At 33.1% G+C, this 17,997-nt stretch overlaps 1 protein-coding gene across 5 annotated transcripts in view; it reads right to left on the reverse strand.

The window, feature by feature from the left end:
* Positions 1 to 307: 307 nt before the first annotated feature.
* The window catches only part of LOC128164979 (protein phosphatase 3 catalytic subunit alpha-like), a 20,886-nt gene continuing 3,196 nt past the window's right edge, over positions 308 to 17,997 (reverse strand). Inside the window, exons 5-14 of one of the 5 annotated variants that reach the window (XM_052829112.1) lie at positions 15,627 to 15,772; positions 11,353 to 11,492; positions 11,077 to 11,154; positions 10,523 to 10,617; positions 10,293 to 10,418; positions 10,089 to 10,166; positions 9,614 to 9,625; positions 6,241 to 6,325; positions 4,922 to 5,019; positions 308 to 3,188 (exon numbers count right to left, since the gene is read on the reverse strand). In XM_052829112.1, the coding sequence (XP_052685072.1) occupies positions 3,070 to 3,188; positions 4,922 to 5,019; positions 6,241 to 6,325; positions 9,614 to 9,625; positions 10,089 to 10,166; positions 10,293 to 10,418; positions 10,523 to 10,617; positions 11,077 to 11,154; positions 11,353 to 11,492; positions 15,627 to 15,772 (977 nt within the window). In that variant the 3' untranslated portion in view covers positions 308 to 3,069. Of the gene's footprint in view, positions 3,189 to 4,921; positions 5,020 to 6,240; positions 8,202 to 9,613; positions 9,626 to 10,088; positions 10,167 to 10,292; positions 10,419 to 10,522; positions 10,618 to 11,076; positions 11,155 to 11,352; positions 11,493 to 15,626; positions 15,773 to 17,997 lie in introns of those variants that run through there. The other 4 variants (XR_008241011.1, XM_052829113.1, XR_008241010.1 and 1 more) reach the window with 4 other exon arrangements.

Genomic DNA, 17,997 nt, shown 5'->3' on the forward strand with positions numbered 1-17,997 from the left:
TTTGAAAATATTTAATTGGGAAAAAATAAATTTAAAATTGTATTTTATGACTAAACTGAATGGGCATTTGCGCCATCTTATCCCCTCATCTTTTTTTTAGCCATCTACTTCATATACATCAACATCCCCCAGCTTTCGAATCCAAACATGTCAAGTGCATCGCAAATGCATCATCCATTGAAGTTTTGTGTGAAGACAACACCAGTAATAACAAGATCTGGTCTTACATAGTTTGTAAATGAATATATATATATCATCTATAAAACGCTTCCAAGACATGTCCTTCAGAAAACAAGTAGAACTCGTATTTTGTAGTAATTATTTATTAAGTATAAAAATGTTGTTGGTAGAGAAAATGGTTTGAAGAACAACACCAGTTTCCAGACATCTAAAGACAACACCTAAAAGTTGTCAAAACTGTTTAAATTGCAGAGAATTGTAAAACACAATTAAGAATTCAACATCAAAGGTATTACTGTTAAATGGCATAGAACCATTTTCTTGTTGTGAGCAATCTGCTGCACAACTGCAATATTCAGAAAGTACACTAATAAATGTAAGTTTGAATGGAAAACACATTCCCTAATTAAGAATTTAAAATTTGATAACATGAAAATTTAGTTACAACAAACTGCAGATATACAACATACTATCATTCTCTTTCTTTCTGTGCATATACCGGGAATATGACAATACTAAAAAAATAAATAATGAAAAAAAAAATCCTTTCACTCTGTCAATATTCTAGTAAATTACTTAAACAACCTTGATGCATTCCTTAATTCAAAGAATACCCATCTCATTAAGGATGCTAATTTTCCTAATTATATCTTATTTTCAAATATCTGGCTCTCTTTTAATTTTCACTTTTAAAGTACCCAGTATATAGCACACTTCAGAAATTTGCTGTTTTCTTCTAAATTTAAACACGTTGAAAACCAGAAACTACGATAGTCTTAAAAGGAGTAATGCACATCAAATAGGGGGGAAAATATCCACTGTTAAAGGTGATATAACGGAGGAATAACAACTGAAGTTTAGCGCCAAAAAGGCTAAGAACAAGTCTACAATATATTAATAACAAGTTACATTAGTAAGATGCAACAAGGTCACTCATCACAAGAACACAAATTGCACTGTGAGCTAAGACAGCCTCTACTATGAGCCCTGAATAAGGTTTCATCATTAGTATATTGAAAATCGGAATGACATTCATAATAATGAAAAAATATCGGCAAAATACACTTCTGTTCATTGCTTTAACATAGCATTTACATGGGGGAAAAAATGTAAGAAGGGAAAAGGGGGGGGGGGATTTCAAAACATCAACAACAAACCAGAATGAAACTCTCAAGACATACAGTTCTCATATTTCTTTCCAATTCTGGAAGTTATGTACAATAAGAGAGCCTGCCATGAAATTACATGACTGACACAAAGCTATTTCTAACATTTTTTTTTTCAGCTGCAAGTTCTTTCTTAGGAGGGTCTTGTTTTTCTTTCTTACAATTTTATGGATCCAACTTGACCAGCTGCATTTATAGTTACCAACCACACAACACAGATGTACTGGTTGTTATTATACACGATATAACAAGTTTATTGACTAGAAGCAACTGTGACTGCTGATGTTTAGTTAATTCAAAATAGAATTTTACAACACATGCTATATGCAAACCTTATAAAAAAAAAATAATTACATTACCCTCACAATCAAAAAAGTTTAAAATTCAAATTTGTATCATGATCTTAACATTAATTTCGTAAAGATTTCTTTTCTTCTATTGCATATTTCTTGAGAGTCAAAATAATGATTTTGTTTTTTTAACCAATGCATGCAATATTATCATTTGTAGCACATATCAGTCATTAACACATTAAAGTCCAAGTAGTTCTGAAATTATCAGCCCATTGGAAGTGAATGATCTTTTTACAGCTAAGTCATCCATGTTTATTTAAGGTGTGGCCACCACATGGCAAACCACTTTACCATTACAGAACTGGAAAAAAATTGGATTTCTCTCACACTTCTTTTAGAGCACTACAGTCAAAGCTTATGACCAAAAATGTCAATAGTATCAGACACAAAAGCTACATTCATGTGGAATAAGGGGAAAATAATAATTTAATGGGACTAGTATATTAGATACAAGAACATTGGGGAATAATTTTTTTTTTGTTGTTGTTGAGAAAACACACCATTTAAAAATTTGACACTTATATGTATATAATATATAAGTACAGATCAACGCCAGAATGTTAACAAACATGAACAATCCATACAGTAAAAGCATCTCCCTATTAACCTAAGGGGTGCTTTATATAGAGAGAGTATAACACATATCAATTGCATTTGTTCATTCAGCACAGATCTTTTGAATTGATTCCTATTCCATGTGAAATATAACAGATTTCATCAATCTCCTCGTTTTCTGCAGCGTGTTTTTGTTGTGATTTTATGTATATCCTGCATCACAAATAGTGAAGTCCTCAAGTAAGTTTCCTAAAGTGTGTTCAAAGCTGGGTAATGCACAACTTCTGATCATGCCCAATGCACTTTCACTTAAACACTGTGCATTTATAAAATCCTGTTTATTGGTGCAGTTCATTTTCATTACATTTCCTTCTGAAAGCTGTGCTGCCTTCTACGTCCATTGACATTTCGTATGCAACCAGGTCATCGTCTGCACACACTAAAGAATCAGCTGGCCTTGCTGAAAAAACACTTTAATTTCTACACTATCAATGACTAGAATGAAAACAACTCTTGCACTATCGCTGAGAAATATCCAAAGCCTGTCCTTTAAGTATACTCATTAACAGATAAAGATGAGTGAGCAAATGCATAAACTCTGTAGAAATCCGGCAAAGTGAATTGTCAGCAAATATTACGAAATGGAAAATCATGAGAACTGGTAGCATGCTAGATAAAATTCTTTTTCCCTTCCGCTGTTGTTGGACAGCCGAAATGACAAAACAAGTAAGACTGCACATGACCAGTGAGTGTTAGGTGTGCAGTCCCATATATTGCCTATGAGGAGACCAGCTCATCATCTCTCACGTTTTTCCTTATCTTGTGGAATTGTTTAGAGCATCTTTCTGTGGAGGCCTTCTTTCATTCATCTTGTCCAAGCATTTCGCTTCCTCAAACCCACTGATTTTATGAGTTGGTGAAAATCCACTCAATGCTACAGATAAACCAGAAAACATTAAACCAAGTTACCAAAAAACATCAACATAAAGAGTAACAGAAACTGACAACTAAATGACAATACTTTTATCAATTTTAACTTGCAGGGGATTCAATGTCAATTGTGATCCCAATCTAACTTTTCCACAATATATTCTTTTTGTTGAAGTGAGGCTTAAATCAAAAGCAACCTTTTTATCGCAAATCTTACATGAAAGTATTCGCTACGACCGATGTAGCATTGCGTTGAGTGATGACACTTTCTAATCGGTGTGTATTTCAATTGTGATTTGAAATAAAGATTCTGATTGGTGCATTTATATAGACCCGCCCATTTATCAAATGCATGTTGAGAACATGATGCTAACACGTGGAAAGATATGTCGGAGAAAGAAAACATCTCATAAAGTTGTACTAGCAAGTTAAAAATTTACGTACAGAGTTATTTAATAACAAACGGGGAGATGTTCACATACATGTGTAAAATATTAATGAAAAGAAAAAGAAAAAGTTCCTTAAAAGCAGGGATCGGCACATATAGATTATCAGTCACAGAATAAGATTGTACTTCGCTTATCGAATAATGTCATTCAGTTCATTGTGAAAAAAAATCGCCAGAAACTGTTTAGTGAACAAATAAAGTTTACGTTACCGTTAATAATGTACCATATACTGTATATATTGAAAATCGCATGCGTTTAACTGTTTTTCCTCATAAAAAACTTGTTGCAAAATGTAGATCCACGGGAAAATTCGGGTTGACACGCCGTGAAATCCATTAGACGTTTTACAGCATATGTCTTCACTGTTTTATTTACAATAAATAAGTATTGAAATCCTTGAAACACCGTCAACAGCTCCGCAAAATGAAGAAGTGTGGTTTGTTTATATTCATTGAAAACTGTAAAATTGCGACTCGATCTGCACGTGAATTAAACAATCCGAGGTCGATTAGCGTGTCAGTGTCAACATCAGAAGTAAATATTGTGTGATTAATATCGAAGAACATATAATAAAATGAATGTTTATACAGACTAAGTGAGTTACAAAATAACGTTGATCACAGATCAGTCCAAAATTGAACACGTTTACATGCCGTAAAATTCAATTTTTTGGTATGTTTGAAAACACATGCACACTTGTAGTTCTAAGTGTGTCATATTAATCAGTCAAAGTTCAACAAAATGCAATATAGGCTATGTAATATTTAATGCAGTATCTGTTGTGAATTCTTTGGAATAAGCTACAACAAAATAAATATAGCCTCATCTTAAATTGATGCGTTTAACAGCTAAAAGGATTTGAATTTTTCGATGAAGTATGTATTATATTTAAAAATGAATTGGGGATTGAACCTGTCTTAACAGCGTGTTTTTGACAATTGTTTACACAAAAAAAGAAGATGCGATTATTGTGAGAACTCTTAGTCAATTATTGCAGAAACGACACAAATACCACGTCAGCAGGTATGGGTGGGCGGGTACTAAAACGGCCAATGAAAATGCTTGTTTATATAACTGGAACTCGCAATCCCGATAGTGTCGTCACTCAACGCATCAGTTTATCACTCGCAGTGAATACACCCGTGTAAGATTTGCGATAAAGATTTTGGCTACTGGCATTGTAACTGACTATTTTCAGCGAGTAACTAGAAGCTATTTTCTTTAAATTCACATTACTTATCAAATAGAAATAAAGTATTGAAATTTTTCTGAAATTGAATTGTACTACCTGTGGATAACGTTTCTTTTCCACCAGACAAGGCCCCGAGAGGGAGGAGTCCATTGGGAGTCAGTCCCTTCAACTGCAGGACACTCTCACTTTCCTCTCTGAAATATGTCCACAGAAAATCTCAACATCTATGATGAATTTGAAAGCAAACAGGCAACTTAAGTTACAAAAATATCTTGTAATAGGTACATGTGTTTAAACTCAATTTTTGTATCTTCAAAGTATCCCAATACTAGAACTTTGCAAATATTTTTTTTAATTTTCTCATTTGCTAACCAGTTATTTACAATTAGCTTTTCAAAATGAGACTATTTAGGGATAATAAAGATGAGCAGAAACAAAGTCTACTAAAATCATTTCATAATGTAAGAAAAACATCCTCTTTTATATTTGGATGCTGTTAGAATAATGTTACAGTTATTAAATCGATGTTTAGCTCATTATACTGTGATAACATCATGTAAAGAATTAAAAAATTTTGCAAAAACATTATTAAAACATGTGATAAAAAAATCTATTGTGATGGTATATGACTTTTTTCCAATCCTCCCTGGGCTCTAATTTAATAAAATCATATACATGTACCATCACAAAGCACGAGATCCTATTTCTTTATACTTTGTCTTTGCTATGCACATTACTCTCACTATTACCTTTTATTTGACGCTTACCATCAATTCATCATTTATCAATTATTTTAAAATTGATGAACTCATCTCATCTTTAATTAAAGCAATATATCTTATTTAAATAAAAACAGAGCCAGAGAATATACAATAAATTTTGATATTTTTACTACGTTTTTCAATATATTTATAGGAGCTATAGCAGAGTGGGGTGACAAACATGTCATGTGTTTAAGGTTAAGTAAAAAAGGGCAATATTAATTTGTTTAGGTTCATGCAAATTAGGCAGATTACACATTAAGAAATGACATCATACCATTTGATACCTTAAACACCTTCACCAACTTGCTCATTGTTTTAAATCAATAAAACACTTATTTTGCATGGTTTTATATCTAGCTGTAATGGGTGTCAGTCTGTTTCATTTAAAACAAAAGTGCAAATTGCTGTGATTCAAATCAAGCAAGTACTAGTATTGTTAGAGATATAACCTGAAACAGTCAAATTCATAAAGCAAACACATGTAACTGTATGCTTAAAAAGTGGTGACTGCAGTGGGCAGGAGAGATCAGTTTTTACACTGGTAAAGGATTAATGAAAAGCACTTGTTTGTTTACAAAGACAGAGAGTGGCAGAGGAAGCCAGATTTCCCTTTTGTTGACATAGACTTGATTGTCTGGCCTGGTCACGTACCTCAGAACAGTGAAGACACGTGCCATTTTCCCTATGGCCCGGATTTTGTTCCTTATCACTTCTTTCCTGGCTGCCACTGCACCATCTGTAACAAAAGCAAACACACACTCATGAACAAACCCAGCCAAACAGAACAGCACACGTGACCTACCTGAGCACAGTGAACACCCGAGCCATTTTTCCAATGGCTCGAATTTTGTTACGGATCACCTCTTTCCTGGCGGCAATAGTACCTCCTGGAAAATCATGGCAATCATAAAACTACACTAGTGGAAAATTTTTAATTACTCAAAAGAAAATTAATCTTACCAATGAAAACAAATATTTAATGTTTCTCATTAACTTGTATAAAGACAAAAAAATGTATGGGAATAAGGAGATAAAGCCATCTTGAAGGAAATATCTTTTGACATTTGTCTCTATTTTACCTTAACTACACTCCTCAAATCAACATGACTCAAATTTTAGAGGCAGACAGCCTTCATTAAAATTTTTAGGAGTGAAAAAAAAAACACACCATTATAGTTCAACATTTAAAAGGGTGGTTCCAAATATGTGCAGAAAAATGTGTTATGTTTTAGGTAAGAAGAAGTGTAAATATAATAGGAAAGTATAAAGGGAAGACATTGTTATCTATAAAGGGGATGGATGACTTGAAAAAAAGACTTCTCATAGTAAAAACATTTTACTTTAAAACATATCACCTAGAATAAGACATATTGATGAATAATTTTTGGCACCAACTTGTTAGGAACATCTGGCTAAAACTTTCTAAACGATGTATACAAAACTAGCCTCATTTTATATTAAAATTTCCTATTACAGAAGCAAAAATTTAACATATAAATAATTTTGGTTAAAAGGAAAGGTTTGCGATGTTTATAAAATTTTGGATATATGGCAAGATATTTTCCCATAGATATACATATATAGAATATAACTGCAAAACAATTCATCTTTAAGCCAAGTAGTGCACTTACAGCATCAGAGCAATGTTAATGACCACAATGGACCACTTTTTAGGACATTTATGCTCTACAACTAATACACAAGAATTAGAACTGCAAATGGTGTTTTTAGTGTCTTTAAACATTATTTTAACAGATAGGCAAAACAATGACTGCAGACATATGTATAAATGAGCTTTCCTCTGATCACATCACTGAGCAACCTTAAAGCACATACGTTAGATCAGTTACAGAAAATGCCTGCCACTTGTTTGTGCTGAACGAATAAAACCGCAATATGTGGTGTAAGTTAAACCAAAGAGCAACACAATTTGGTTCTCTGAATATAGTCTTACAAGTTCTGTAGTAAGCACAACAACTTTTCCTTTGATGCTCCACCTCTTTTAGTAGTGAAGACGACTTAATAAGTATAAAATTTGTTGTTATAACTTATTGCTTTAAAAGCTAGCATGCCAAAATGGAAATAAATATCTTGCTGTTTGAGAAAATGCATATTAAATTAAATACATAAAAAATACTTAAAATCTTGGAAAGTTTATCCTTATCAATGCAAAGATATTTTAATCCATTTTTGCAAAGCACGATAGCTTCGTATAAAGGATAGAAAAAACAAATCGCTTGGAGGTTTGGACTGAAAAGTCATTGAGGGCAGAGCCTTTGGGGGGATGGAGCACCTTAGTGGACCAACCAGGCAATGATACAGAGATGCTGCTCATGCTGGAGACACTTACTTGCCTCTTTATCCTGGTCTTTAGGGTCAACTAGAATGTTACACAAATCTATTATTGAAAAACCAGTGGGCCATGTCTGGATAACTTTAAAAAAATCTGGGTTCCAAGCACTCAAGCAAAAACTACAAGCAGTATTTTGCATCTAGCTTCAGTAGAGGATTACATATGGTTGCCAACAGCATCAAATGCATGGTTAATATGTACACAAGGCACAAAGCTTTAACCACGCAGTCTGCAATGTCTGACTTACCATTACGTGGTCCTACAGTAAACACATGCAAAGGATATCATGGGAACCAACAAAACAGCATAACACACTTAGAATCTTAGTCAGACCAGCATAATTGTTAACCATGCATCTTTTCAGCTCATCCCACTTCCCCTTTTCCCTCAAATTGACATACTGGTCTGACAGAAGTTGCAGATTGAATTTTGATATATTATATAGAAAAAGGAAATGCCATCATCTCTGCATTTGTATTTAGTGATACTTATACCTAACAGTAATAATATTAAATTTGAATATTCCATTTATTAAATAAAAGCAATTATAAGAAAATGAAAAATATTTAACAAATTCATACAATCTGCAACTTGATTGAAATAACTAGATAAAATATTAAACAGAAATTACAGCCAATATTTACTTTATGGTACAAGTACACAGTGCTTTTAGAAATTCTATACAAAAACATACTTGACAAATATTTTTTGAGAGAATTATCAAATATCAGCTAAAAACTGTCTATGATACCCCCCCCCCCATTTTTCCCATTTTTCTCCTTAACATTTCATAATGTCAACTCTTTAACTTACATATGCTTTCCTTTATCATTGCAAAGAGAAGATTCTTGAATGAAATATACTGTTTCCAATCGTTTGAGTATTAAAACTAAAGACAAAGTGAAATGGACCTAATGCAATTCAAATTGAATTCCTTATTGAAAGTACCCATCACCTAAGCTTGGACTTGTTTGTACAATGAAGCAGATTATAGTAGTGTACATCATGCAGCAAGGATGCATCTGTACAATCAAAATTACTTTCAAGTAAAGTGTATCATGTTTAAATATGTTCGTAAGCCTGGCCCTTTAATTTGATGCTATAATTTATTAAATGTCAAAGTGCCTATACTATGGAAGCTTGTGCTTCAGATATCAAGCCATGCTGCATCTGTGTTAAGCAATTAAAATTCATGTATACATATATATTTACAAAGTGGCACAACAAAAATAATCATAAGTTTTCAAAAGAACGAAAAAGTGATTCAATTTTCATTCATCCCCTCCCCTTGAAAGTTTAATAACAGAAAAACAACAACGTTAAGAAAATGCAGCATTAATAAGAATTATTTGTGTCAAAAGAAAACTAGGTAGTAAGATGTTTGGGTCAAACTTTCAATCATCTGGGTTTCAGATAAATGAAATGTTTCAAGTAAGAAAAAACAAAAACATAATAATTATAGTGACTTCAAATCCAACCGAACAATGTCACTTCAATTATTCAAAGGCTAATGTATCAAATAAACAGTACAATTTGGTCTATGAAGTGCAGCTAACATTTCCCAAAGTATGCAACAACACAAGGATAGATCTACACAATACACAATGTTTACTCATCCGAGTTTTAACTGTCTTCTGACTACATAAATTGCACTGTTATAAGTAGATTTACCTTCATCGGATCCTATTTGTGTGAAAAACATAACATCATTAATAACCCTATTGCAGTATGAATACAATTTCATTTCCATATTCCCTATCAACTTCCCCTTTAATTCTTCCGACTGCACTTCTAATTGCAAGAGAACAGTTTCTAATATTATCTCCCTTTTAAAAGATTTTGGGCTAGAAAGAATTTAACATGATCAAAAAATAAAATATAAATTCAGATTCCCCTCTCTCCCTAAAAAGAGTTTTGTCCTTAAAATTCAAGTTCTTTCCCCACATAGCGTATTCAAAGTTGAAGGTTAAAATAATCTTTCAAAGTATGCTTAAAGTTGCACAAAACTGCAATTATCATTCATCATTCCATAAAAATATTCCAAACACACACACATTCCAAAGTCACTGTTGTATGATAATTACATCATTTGCCCCAAAATATTTATCAATAAAAAAGATAATAAAAACAATTATTGAAATGGTACCTTCAAATGTGTCGTCTTCATCTCTGATCAATTCATCATCAGAACAGATGCTGAGCACGTTCACTAGCATTTCCGTCACTAGAAAAAATAAACAATTTTACTGCATACTAGTGTTGACTTCTTACATTAATCATGCATTAACACAGAATATTGATGTCAACGTTCCTTTTTATGATCATGGAAAAATAAATTTAAGGGAAAGACCTTTCTCTCCGACAAATGGTAGAGACCAAGTGAAAACATCGATGAAGTTTGGCAACCAGTACGGGTGTGGGGAACAGTTGAACTGTCGGATATTCATCACATTGTTCTCATACTTTAATATGGCAGCTGAAATATCAAATTAAATTTCAAAACCTCATGTCAACAGCATTGCAGTATAAAAGCAACTACTATCATACAAAAATAAGCCTGTAAAATAAGCATATACTAACCTTTATTATTATAAACATCTAAGTAATTTGGTGCAGAAAATATTGTAATTAGAGAGGGGAATCCAGTTGTTTGACTTTTTCTGTACATTCGGTACCTGAAAAGATGCATGGACAATTCAAATTTCACTGTTATTAGGAAATTTCTTTAGAACCAAATAAACAAGGCGCTGGACTTTCAGTAGGACATAACTATTTCTGTGTCAAAACAAGTAAAAATTGGTGATGGTTTTAAACGAAATATACACCGATTGCATTGTCTTGGCTCAAAAGCCAGACAAAAACCTTGTTAACTTTTAAGAGCCATGGCTGAGTAGCCAGCAATGAAATAAACAGGGCTACCTCACATTGCTGTTTGACACAACTACCTTAAGTCCAAGCTCTTGTTAAAATAGTTATATTATCACGAAAATGCATTCAAGAAACAAACAGACTTGTATCTGCAAGCAAATCTATAGACTCCTTCTATGTGATGTCTTTTAATTATTATTATATTTGTGCTGAATTAAAATATACTGTCAGTACACTTTCGATCGGTATTGTTGTACTAATCTTACCCAGCATCCTGTGCTTCGTGTGCTCTGATAATTGATAATAAATTATTTTGCTGCAAAAAATCACAACATGCTGCATAGCTGAAAGAGAAAAAAAAAGGTTTCCCTGAATTATCCTGAACACCAATGAAAAATACATGAAAAGTAATGCATCGCCTCAGTTAGAAAACTATGAGTGGAAGTGCAGATAAATCAATATCAGCCGAGCTAGACAATGCAGATGTGTCACAAACTCTAATCAATTATTCAGACTTAACAGCCTGACAAACCCAGAGTTACCTGTAGAAATATGAGCAACCTCTAACACTATTATGAGTAAAATGTTCTGATGTCCTCTCTGATCCAAAGTCTTCTAAGGGGTCTGACCATAATATATCACACATGGGACCAAATGCTGGTGGTTCCTTAAACCTATCCAACTGAAACCAGACAAAACAAGTTCAATGATAATTACAGATACAAATATTAAATAGTCAGATAATATTTTCTTCTTTTTCTGCCAAATCTTGTTTTTAGAAGTATATATAATTTAAAAATTGGCATTTAAATAATAGTTATAAACTTAACTGAACAAATTATTTTGAAATTAGTAATAATCAAAGCAGATGAAAACAAATAGTTAACCTATGCTAATATTGATTTAATAAAAATTCATGATGCTGGCTCTCAAAACATATCATTTGGAAACAAACAATTTGTAAGATGATGTGTAGGAGTGAGAAAAAATCACTTTCTCTTGCAATGTGTCATAAGGAGACTGGGTACTCCTTTCTCCCAAGAAATGGCTTGCAAGGTCAGTAATATATGCACGAGATATGCTCACTGATTTTTTTTTGAAAAATACTGCCAAGCGGAAAAAGAAAACATAGGTAATCATAGATTACTAAGCTCACCGAGACGGAGCATCACCATTATGAGACATCACCTTCATAAGACCACCTTTATCATTTTATATGAAAATCATACTTTATGATCTTGGATATTCATGGATTCTGTTTTGACAAAATATCGTATATCATCTGATAAATTTTTTTTATGATAATCATATGTTCATATGTTAATCAATACAATGATATAAAATTAAATATTGTATCATGTCATATTTATAATATATATCATATAAAACAATAAAATACCGTAATAAACAATAATGAGATATGATATTGTAATGTATGATATGACATTGTATTGTGTTATACCTTATTGTATTTGATCACATAATACAATATCATAAAATATAATACAACATAGTATTATATTACAATATCATATTACATAATACATCATAACATTGAAACATATTATATTGTATAATATAGTATGATATTGTATTGAATGACACTGAAACATATTTGATACATTATATGATATTATATCATATAATACAATATAATTGGATCCAACATTGTATCTTATCAAATGATACAATATTATGTGATAAAGCAAAATATTATAAAATACATTATCATATTATACATATTATCATATGACACAATAATATATATTACAATATCATATAATACAATTTCATGTGATAAGATAATATATCATATAAACCAATATCATATCATACAATATCGTATGATACAATATAATATAATATTACAATATCATATAATACAATTTCATGTGATATAATTCTATATTACTGAAACCAATACCATATTATACAATATTGTAAGATACAATATTATAGAATATACAATATTGTATCATAGGATACAATATAATATTTTGCAATATCTTATGTAATTGTATCATGTGATAAAATAATAAATTAAAAATACAATATAATATTATACAATATTGTATCATAATATACAATACTATACATAAAGGTATCATGATACAATATCATATCATAAAATAGCCAAAAAATTGATACAATATCATATCGTATTGTATAACTTTTTATAATATAACATATGATTTCATATTGTATCATTTCAAACAATATTGTTTCATATCATACAATACTATATCATAGGAATCATGTTATATCATTTATCAACAAACACATCTATCTATCGAGCTGGTTTGAGTGAGGTAGGAAATTTCTTTAGCATCCTTGATAATGGAGATCAGGCTCTGCATATAAAGCAACCTCTGCATTTAATTTATAATAAAGTTAAATCAACTATGCAAGCTATCATCTATAAAACATGTGACCTGTTCCAAAAAACTAAACCTCATCCAGCATCCGAAACCTATGGCTCAGATTCAGCATTCAAGCCCATCAGGTGCATTGGTATCATAACACGCATCATCCATGCAAGTTTGGTGAAGTTTGGACCAGTAATAACTAAGATATCATCATCAGAGGGCACTAGCAATTAAAACCTTAACTTCCTCCAGCATCCGCAACCTATGGCTCAGATTCAGCATCCATGCCTGTCAGGTGCATCTGTATCATAAGACACACCATCCATTCAAGTTTGGTGAAGTTAGGACCTGTAATAACTAAGATTTATTTTTTAGCATCCTTGATAATGGAGATCAAGCTCTGCATCTGAAGCTACCTCTGCGATTCATTCATATTACAGTTAAATCAACTATGCAAGTTTGATAAAGTACTATCATCTATTAAACATGTGACCTGTTCCTAAAAACTTAACTTTATCCAGCATCCGAAACCCGACTCAGCAGTCAAGCCTGTCAGGTGCATCAGTATCATAAGACACACCATCCATGGAAGTCTGGTGAAGTAAGGACAAGTAGTAACTAAGATATCATCATCAGAGGGCACCTGTTTCAAAAACTTTATTTAACCAGCTCTTAAAACCTTAACCTCCTCCAGCATCCGAAACCTATTGCTCAGATTCAGCATTCAAGCTTGTCAGGTGCATCAGTATCATAAGACGCACCATCCATACAAGTTTGGTGAAGTAAGGACCAGTAGTAACTAAGATATAATCATCAGAGGGCACCTGCAACAAAAACTTTAACCAGCTCTAAAAACCTTAACCTCTTCCAGCATCCGAAACCTATTGCTCAGATTCAGCATTCAAGCTTGTCAGGTGCATCAGTATCATAAGACGCATCATCCATACAAGTTTGGTGAAGTTAGGACCAGTAGTAACTTAGATATTGCTATCAATGGGCACCCACAACAAAAACTTTAACCTGCTCCAAAAACCTTAACCTCCTCCAGCATCCGAAACCTATAGCTCAGATTCAGCACTCAAGCCTGTCTGGTGCATCAGTATCATAAGGCACACCATCCATGCAAGTTTGGTGATGTACGGACCAGCAGTAACTAAGATATTGCTATCAAAGGGCACCTGCAACAAAAACTTTAACCTGGTCCAACAACCTTAACCTCCTCCAGCATCTGAAATTTAGGACCCAGATTCAGCATCCAAGTCTTTCAAGTCCATAAGTAGGTCCAGATGCATCACCCATGCAAGTTTGGTGAAGATAGGACAAGTAATAGCTTAGATACAGGACCTGCAACAAAAACTTTAACCAGGTCCGGACGCCGACGCCGACGCCACCGCCGACGCCGAGGGTATAGCATAAGCTCTCCTTGACTTCGTCTCGGTGAGCTAAAAAACCCTCAATATCTTGTTTTAACATAATCTTGCAGATCATTAGCCTTAGCTTTAACATCTACTAACAACTAAAAGAATATTCACGTCATTTTACACGTTTTAGACTTCTACATGACTGTCTTGCATACAAACTGATATATCATTAACTAAAGCAGATTAGGATTTAGAAGAGCTAATTTTGTTCATGGAAATGGAGAATAACACAAAAAGTTGTATTTCTCTTTTAAGTGAAAATTATTTCTTAACAGCCAGCATTTCAAGAAATCTTAAGGCATCGTGACAAGATACGATATGCAATGTTAGAAAAGTTGAAAAAAGAAAAATTAATGCAGAGGAACAATTTCCTATCATTAGAGCTTTCTTCATCAGGTGAGCTAATAAATTGCATATCAGCAGCTGCAATAATCACTGGCTGTTAGACAGGATGAAAACACATGGAATTTATATGCAATTACATAATTCATTGGTATTTAGGAGATGCACAGCTAAATAGGACAGGTAAACACCCTCTTCTTTAAGTTCCAGTATCTAATCTATTGTAACCGTGGTAATTGACTTCCAGGAACAAAGGCCAAAATGCATTGGCTCATATGTAATCCAAGGAGAGAGAAGAGATATCTTGCGTTTTGTTACTTTTCAACACGCAACAAGCTAAACATGCTGGTCTTCTCATCAATTTCACTTGCCCTCAGCTGCATTCATACGATAAGGCAATGCCTGATCACACACCTACACATGATCGCTACCGATTTTTAAGTTCTGCAGACAGGTTAGTGCTCTTTAGACAGACGGCATGGCCATTGGCAAATTCAGTCAATCAGGCATGTTAAGAAAAAAGAGTATATTGGTGGGAAATTTTCTGTTTTGTTATCAGATATTATAGTCTGAGACTCTAATGAAGATTCATGCACAGAAGATAATGAGAGCCAGACAGTTGCTAACCTTCTACTATGCATTTTACTCAAACATCAAACAACTACAGCTGTTTCACATTGTACTCACTTTCCTAATATCATCTAAATTGTGGATTTCTGGTGAAAGCCCGCCATGGACACATAAAAACTGTTGATTCATTAAAGCTGCTAGGGGTAAACAATCAAACGATTCCATGCAAGCATCATACACTTTTTCTGTATATTTTATTTTACCTGAAAGAAACAAGGTCAGTCAGTCAATTCTCTGAAGAAGAAATATGAGGAATCAACAGTAATCTCATTCAAACGAATTCTCTAAATGAAATATATTCAATTCTTTGTATTTTTCATTAAACCAACCATTTAAATTCTAATAATAAATAATCTCTAAACATATGCATGCTCTTTTTTCCCCTTTCAAACATAAGGCTTAAATAGATTATAAAGATATATATTCAAGTGGTTAAACATTTTTAATACATGATCATCTATGAGTCTTATCATCATTATTAATACATATAATAATAATACAAACAAACAACAAAATTTGATAGTCTTGATTTATGTGTGGCTCAATGAAGTGGGGAGATCCACAATAACTTGTAATTTGAGCCCTGAACAAAAAGCTGGCAACACTGAGGAGGGTTTATCAAAAATCAATTGTGTAGGACTGGCTGCGAGATTTTTTAATCAGATCTGGGTAAGTAGATCAAGGTACTAGATCAATACACATCTATGGAATGCAACAAAATGACAGCACTTTGGGGGAGGCATGACCTTGACAAATAGCTTCCAGACTGCCTACCACTGACTTGGCACCTAACTGTACTTTAGGAGAGCCACTAGGAGCCTTCCATAAATGTGTCACCATAAACAAGCCCTACATGTTCGAAGACAGTCTGAGGTACCATGCCTCTACATTTAGCTATTACCAATTGTACAGAAACTGCATGTACATTGTGTGGCAAATTCCCCATTGTCAAGCATTAATTTCTCTTGGATAAGCCTACCATTATTCTGCCCAGGCTAGAATTCAACCAGCAATGACAGCCCTGCTTGGTATGGATTGGTTTATGTATCATTTGAGAACAGATCAATATGCACTGTATACAGACATGCCACAATTTACCAGACATTGTTTTCCTGCACCTTTAACAAAGACATTGATCAACTTCCCAACTCTTCTACTCTGCATAAAGCTCACTGGATAAGATAATTTAATCACACACAGAAATATTCAAGTTACATGTTCTACTATCTACTATGTTACAGTTTTAGAGGGGTCAAGTACAGACATGCAAAATCTATTTTTTCAAATTACTTTTCCATTTCAAAATGAAACTAAACAAATTTTTATATCACTTATTTTACACTTCCGAATGGGATGAATGATAATAAATCTGTGTGAATTCTAAGTCAGTAAAACAATGGTATAAAAGACATGTTTAACTACCCTCTTGGCAAAGAGCCATCTATCTGCACCAACATGTAACGGCGCAATACTATACACAATCTGTCATGGAATCCCACACGAAAACATTTCATCAATGCTGCAACACTCAACCTCTCCATGATAGAAACGGAGATACATTATCTCTCTCATAATTTCAAAACAGACACAACCAAGAAATTCATCCCCAAAATCAGATGTATCAGAATTTCACATTTACAAGCTTCCTAAATTTCAACATTGTATACACCTTCATCTCAATATTTACACATGCTACTGACTACCCTAGGAGAACAGTTAAAGGCCAACCAATCCTGCTATCACTACTTCCACAAAGTGGGTTAAGCTAACAACAGTATCTTGGTCATCTTGAGCAAAAAGTCCAGCCAAAAAATACATATCTAAGTCAAACATGACCTGTTCACAGCACTCTCTTGCTTTTCAATTTTCAGGTCACTGTAAGTTTGCAGAGATGCTAGCAAATAATCAGTTGTTGCAAGATCATCTAATGTCTAATAAAAGGCATAAATAATGAGTTATGTCTGCAAGGTTTATACCTCATAACCATTTAGTATCTTAAAATCAAACCCCGATTCATTCGTCACATTTGAAAATGCCTCCTAAAATCAACTAGTAACTCAATATATGCAAGAAGATTCAACAACAAAAATCTACATTAATGAATGAGGTAATATAATTATCTGCTGAACATCACACAAGTTGGTTTGCTATATCACCCAGTACTCTACAAATAATGCAAAATAAATCTAAGCTAAAGCAAACTGATCTGTGTTTCTGACAGATCATGAAAAACATGAAATATCATGCACATATTGTACCTGCTTTAAACCCATCGACTGACTTTAACAAAGCTTGCGCAACATTCTATTGTGCAATACCAACATTATTATTAATCTTATCACACACTACACAATACACATAGCACAAACAGAGTAGTCAAAGTTAATCTATTGCTTAATAAACAGCATAACTGGCCCATTCTCCCTCA

The sequence above is a fragment of the Crassostrea angulata genome, chromosome 10 (genome assembly GCF_025612915.1).
Source record: "Crassostrea angulata isolate pt1a10 chromosome 10, ASM2561291v2, whole genome shotgun sequence".
Classification (NCBI taxonomy): Eukaryota; Metazoa; Mollusca; class Bivalvia; order Ostreida; family Ostreidae; genus Magallana; species Magallana angulata.